Raw genomic sequence first — 4,444 nt, 5'->3', positions numbered from 1 at the left:
AAAAAAAATATATTAGAAATTCAATATATCCTTTATTGTTGTAATAATAAATTTCTTAAGTATTAAGTACAACAAAAACAATATAACTAATCAAATTAATAATTTCTTAAAAATAATAACTTTATCAAATTTAACCTTTTTTTTTTTTTCATCACAATTGTTATGTATACACATACATGGTGATGATCCTTAACAATAGACAGTAACAAGCTTCCTAATACACACATATATGGTGTAGAGGCAAACCACATGTTTTCCTCAAATAGGGTGGTATATTGAGATTAAAAGCTGTTGATGTCATGTCCAAGTGTTGTCATCCCTGTAAGAGAATTTCCAGAAATAGAAAAATACGAACAGCGATTTCTCAATTTCCAGGAGGAAAAATCAAAATAGTTCAAATCCCCAGGGAAGAAAATTTTAAAGCAAATAACTTACCTTTTTAAAAAAACATAACAGGGACATGTTTTCACAATATGCAGAATTTTAAGGTTAATTTCAAATCCCCAATTGATAATGATTTTCAGTATTTTGAAAGGGGAAACACAAAGTTGCCTAAGCAGATGAGACAACACTTAGCTAATTTTCTTCTTCTATTACAGAAAATACAGGAGATGAACTAAGTGTGGCTGTGGGGGTGAGGAGAAAACATGGTCAAGAATTAATTTGGTTGATGTAAGAGGATTGTATGGCTTTGATGAAATTCAATATTCTTGATCCATCACCTTGCTTCATAACTTTTCCATTTTCCATGTAAAAAGCACCATCTGCATATTCAAGTTCTTCCAATCGATGCGTCACCCATAAAGCTGTAATTTCACCAGACGCAGCTAAGGAGTTCTTGACTGCTTTAATCACCCCAATCTAGCAATCCATAGTACCACATTTAGAATATCTTCATCCAGACAGTAAATAAAAATCGACCTAAAAAGCTCTTGACCATTTTAGAGGTTATGATTACCAGATGAAAATTTACCTCTTGCACCTTTACTACTTGTTTGAAATAGAATGAAATCCACAAAATTTTGTGGAATTCATTTAAAAATCGAAATTTATAATTTGCAATGAAAAAAATGAAGATTTCAATTCAACCGAACGTCGTAGCCTTTCTATTTCTTTTCCGGCATGCAATATCATCATACTCTTTAATTGAATTACATGTTTTAAGTTAAATATACAAAAGATGAAAAATCCATTTACAGATAAATTTTACCTCGAATTCACTTTACAAATGAATTCCACATTTTAAATTTATTTATACTAGACATTTAGAGATTAAATTGTGAAGCTTTTAAGTATAGGTTTTTGTATTTGGAAGATAAGGAAAAAAAAGTTCATTTAGATTTCTGTCTTATTTCACTAGCACTGTTCCAAGGAAAATACAGTTCAATTTTACAAAATCACTAGATTTGATGATTGTTTTGTGATAATTTTGACTGCAGAAGAACACAGTTAGATTTTAAAGAGAATAAAACTGATGTTCAAACAATAGCACAGTTGCAGAGGTACTGAATTATCATCTCCTCTTAAAGAATCATCTAAAAATGTGTGCTTTAGCCGTCAAATGTAAAGGAATCCACCATTTAGAATCTATCAAGAAACAAGTTACTAATCATACATCTAATTAAACATACAATTAACATAACTGGACTGCACATCAGACATGGTTTCACATATAGAAGACTTGGTGCCACTTACTATTTGAGTATTCTCCAAAAATGCCGAAAGTAACCATTTAAGATGTCATACCTGATCATTTTGGTCCAAAAATGTTGTGAGCTCATCCAACAAAAGCACTTTGCATGCTTCAGCTAAAGCACCAGCAATGGCAACCCTTTGTTTTTGGCCACCACTCAAAGTTTGAACTGGCCTCTGATTGGTGCATAATAAGGCAATTATGCATCACATAAAATTAGAAATCCGTACTGAAAATATATAAATACATAAACATACTTGCATGTAGGCAGACATGCCCACATCATCCAGTGCCTTTGACACCCTCTGCCTAACATCATCCACACTCAGGTTGAACTTACCAAGGCCAAATGATACATCAGCTTCTACTGTAGGCATCACAACCTGCAAAGAAGGTTAATCTTATGCATGTCTGCCAGATTCAGCTGCTATATGACTTCAAGAGATCTTTTCGAGTACTGCAATTCAATTGTTATACACAAACTTCTGAGGCAATATGAATCTGGCCCCATCATTTTTTTTGTAACCAGAGGCAAAACCTTGGTATGCAATCCAAAGAAAATCCCAAGATTCTAAATTCTTAACACTCCATGTCAGTTGATAGCAGAACAAATTTAACCTACCAAAAGTTGTGGGGAAAAAATAAAGGAATATGTATAGTTGCTCTCCAAACTGGTCACCTCTTACACTGTAGTCTAAGAATTCAATAATTACCAATTAGGGATATTAAAAGCTGGCCATTTAGAGTTCAAAAAATTAGCAAACTGGTTTGCACCCTGAAGATGAGCACCTTAATGAAGGTGCCTCGCATAACGTAACACACAAAAGACCAAAAATAAATAAACCATCAAAATAGGAAGTAGATACAACCTGATGGTCTGGATTTTGGAAGACAAAACTCTTAGGTCTTTTCACATACAATGTTCCGCTGGTTGGCTGTAAAACACCGGCCAAAATCTATCCAATTTATGAAATAAAATCCAATCATTATTTTGCTATAACTTCAGACATGGAAACAAAACGATTAAGCAAATCTTTCATGTACAGCTCCATAGAAAATAAATCAAAATAAGAACCAGTCTCATCTCACATCAAGCATCATTTAAATAGCATAATCCAGGATAAGAGTCATTTAAATGTAAAAGAACACAAATATTTGCAAATGGTTACTTAAATACAGTTGCAGTTATCCTCAATCACCATGCCCTAACTAAATGTGTTTCATATTGATTATCTACCAACTCATTCCTAAAAGGTAGAAAGTCGAAATCCAATATTAAAGAATAATATGAAACATTCGTATTTGATTTTACCTTCAAAAGTGTAGACTTTCCACAGCCATTGGGTCCAAGAAGCATCCAAAGCTGTCCAGTCGGTATTTGTAGGGAGCAATCCTTAAGGATGGGAATCAATTTTCCTTGCCTTGTGGCATATGAGAAGTTGAGATTCCTTCCTCTAATAGCAATATTATCAGTCCTGTTACTCCTGCAAATAAAGATACAATAGTGGGATAAGAGAAACTGAATCAAACTAAAAAGAAACTGAAAGAATATGAGATAGAAAACAACGAGAGTAAGAGAAATCCCAAATCTGTTTGAGGAATTGCATAGCAGGGAGAATGAGAAGATGTGGTTAAACCTAGCCTGAGGAGTAGATTGGGAAGAGGAGGAATACCAGTAGAGGCACGAAAGAGAGCTATGAAATCCATTTAGAGATGCTCAAAATAATTTTTGGTTGAAGTCATATCTTATATTAAACAATTCAAAGGCAATCTGTGGATTGCTAAACCATATGTCCAGCTACATGCCCAACCCATTCATGTATTTTTCTTAGCTATATAAAAGAAGATAGCAAAATATACAATTCAAATTAAACAATAACATGAATAGAAAGAAATTGCATACTTCTACACATAAAATTGCATATTGAAGCAATTACTTGAGATGACTCTGAAGATAAAAACAAATAAATATAAAATGGTTGAATCACAAATCCATGGAAAAGAATCAACAACCAATATCAGCATTACTGGGATAAAATAAATAAAGGGAACATTATTAGAAACATAAACTGTTGTAACAAGAGAAATGTTGAGGAAGGGAAGAGTTCACCTGTCATGTGCCGTGGACAGACAAGCATTGGTTAGGAGACGGTGAGATTGAGCTGCCATAAACATGACGGAGAAGCTTCTCTCAGATAATTTGATTGAAGTAAGGTTGCAGGGGACGGACAAGAAGTGAAAACAGAAACCCCCTTCTCCTTTCAAAAACAATCTGTAATGCACAATTTTGAAGGGAAAAAGCTTCCAAAGAGGAAGAACGCTTGAATGAAAAATCCAACGCCAGACCAGTTATCAATTATCATTCTCCGTCACTGATAGACGAACATGACGTTGGTCGACATCAACTGCAGCAAGTGAAGGAAAGGATTGAAAGTCTGCAACTGCATATTAGATAACAAGGAGAGATTTGTTAATAAACATATATCTAAGTCATATTAAGAACAATTTAGTTTGCACATGAAACTGTGTCGTTTAAGCTTTAAAAAAACAAGACAAAATTAAAAGTATAGCCATACAATTTATTGTAGCATGATATAATTTGAACCTTCAACTTTTATTACATGTCTAATTTATTAGATGTCTAATAAAACATATTTTAAAAATCAAAAATTTTAAAAATGGTGAAAACTAAATTCTTGTGTAATTGTTTTCTTCTCCCTCCTCAAAATTGTAAAACTAAATTCTTGTGTA

At 33.1% G+C, this 4,444-nt stretch overlaps 1 protein-coding gene across 2 annotated transcripts; it reads right to left on the bottom strand.

Annotated features, from left to right (window-relative positions):
- Positions 1-415: 415 nt before the first annotated feature.
- ABCI10 (ABC transporter family protein) lies at positions 416-4,163 on the bottom strand. 2 transcript variants are annotated; one of them, XM_012211175.4, is made up of 6 exons: positions 3,804-4,162; positions 3,006-3,177; positions 2,563-2,649; positions 1,951-2,076; positions 1,747-1,869; positions 416-861 (listed from the first exon to the last, which is right to left on the bottom strand). In XM_012211175.4, the coding sequence occupies exons 1-6, from the start codon at positions 3,866-3,868 to the stop codon at positions 652-654; spliced, it is 783 nt and encodes a 260-aa protein (XP_012066565.1). In that variant the 5' UTR covers positions 3,869-4,162; the 3' UTR covers positions 416-651. The 2 variants fall into 2 exon arrangements, with proteins under 2 accessions (XP_012066565.1, XP_089575944.1); XM_089719818.1 differs by lacking the exon at positions 2,563-2,649 and having other exon boundaries at positions 3,804-4,163.
- Positions 4,164-4,444: the final 281 nt, after the last annotated feature.

The sequence above is a fragment of the Jatropha curcas genome, chromosome 3 (assembly GCF_041381405.1).
Source record: "Jatropha curcas cultivar XTBG-Jc1 chromosome 3, XTBG_Jcur_1.0, whole genome shotgun sequence".
NCBI classification, from domain to species: Eukaryota; Viridiplantae; Streptophyta; class Magnoliopsida; order Malpighiales; family Euphorbiaceae; genus Jatropha; species Jatropha curcas.
Note: the sequence above shows the minus strand (reverse complement) of the source record. Positions and strands in the feature narration are given on the sequence as shown.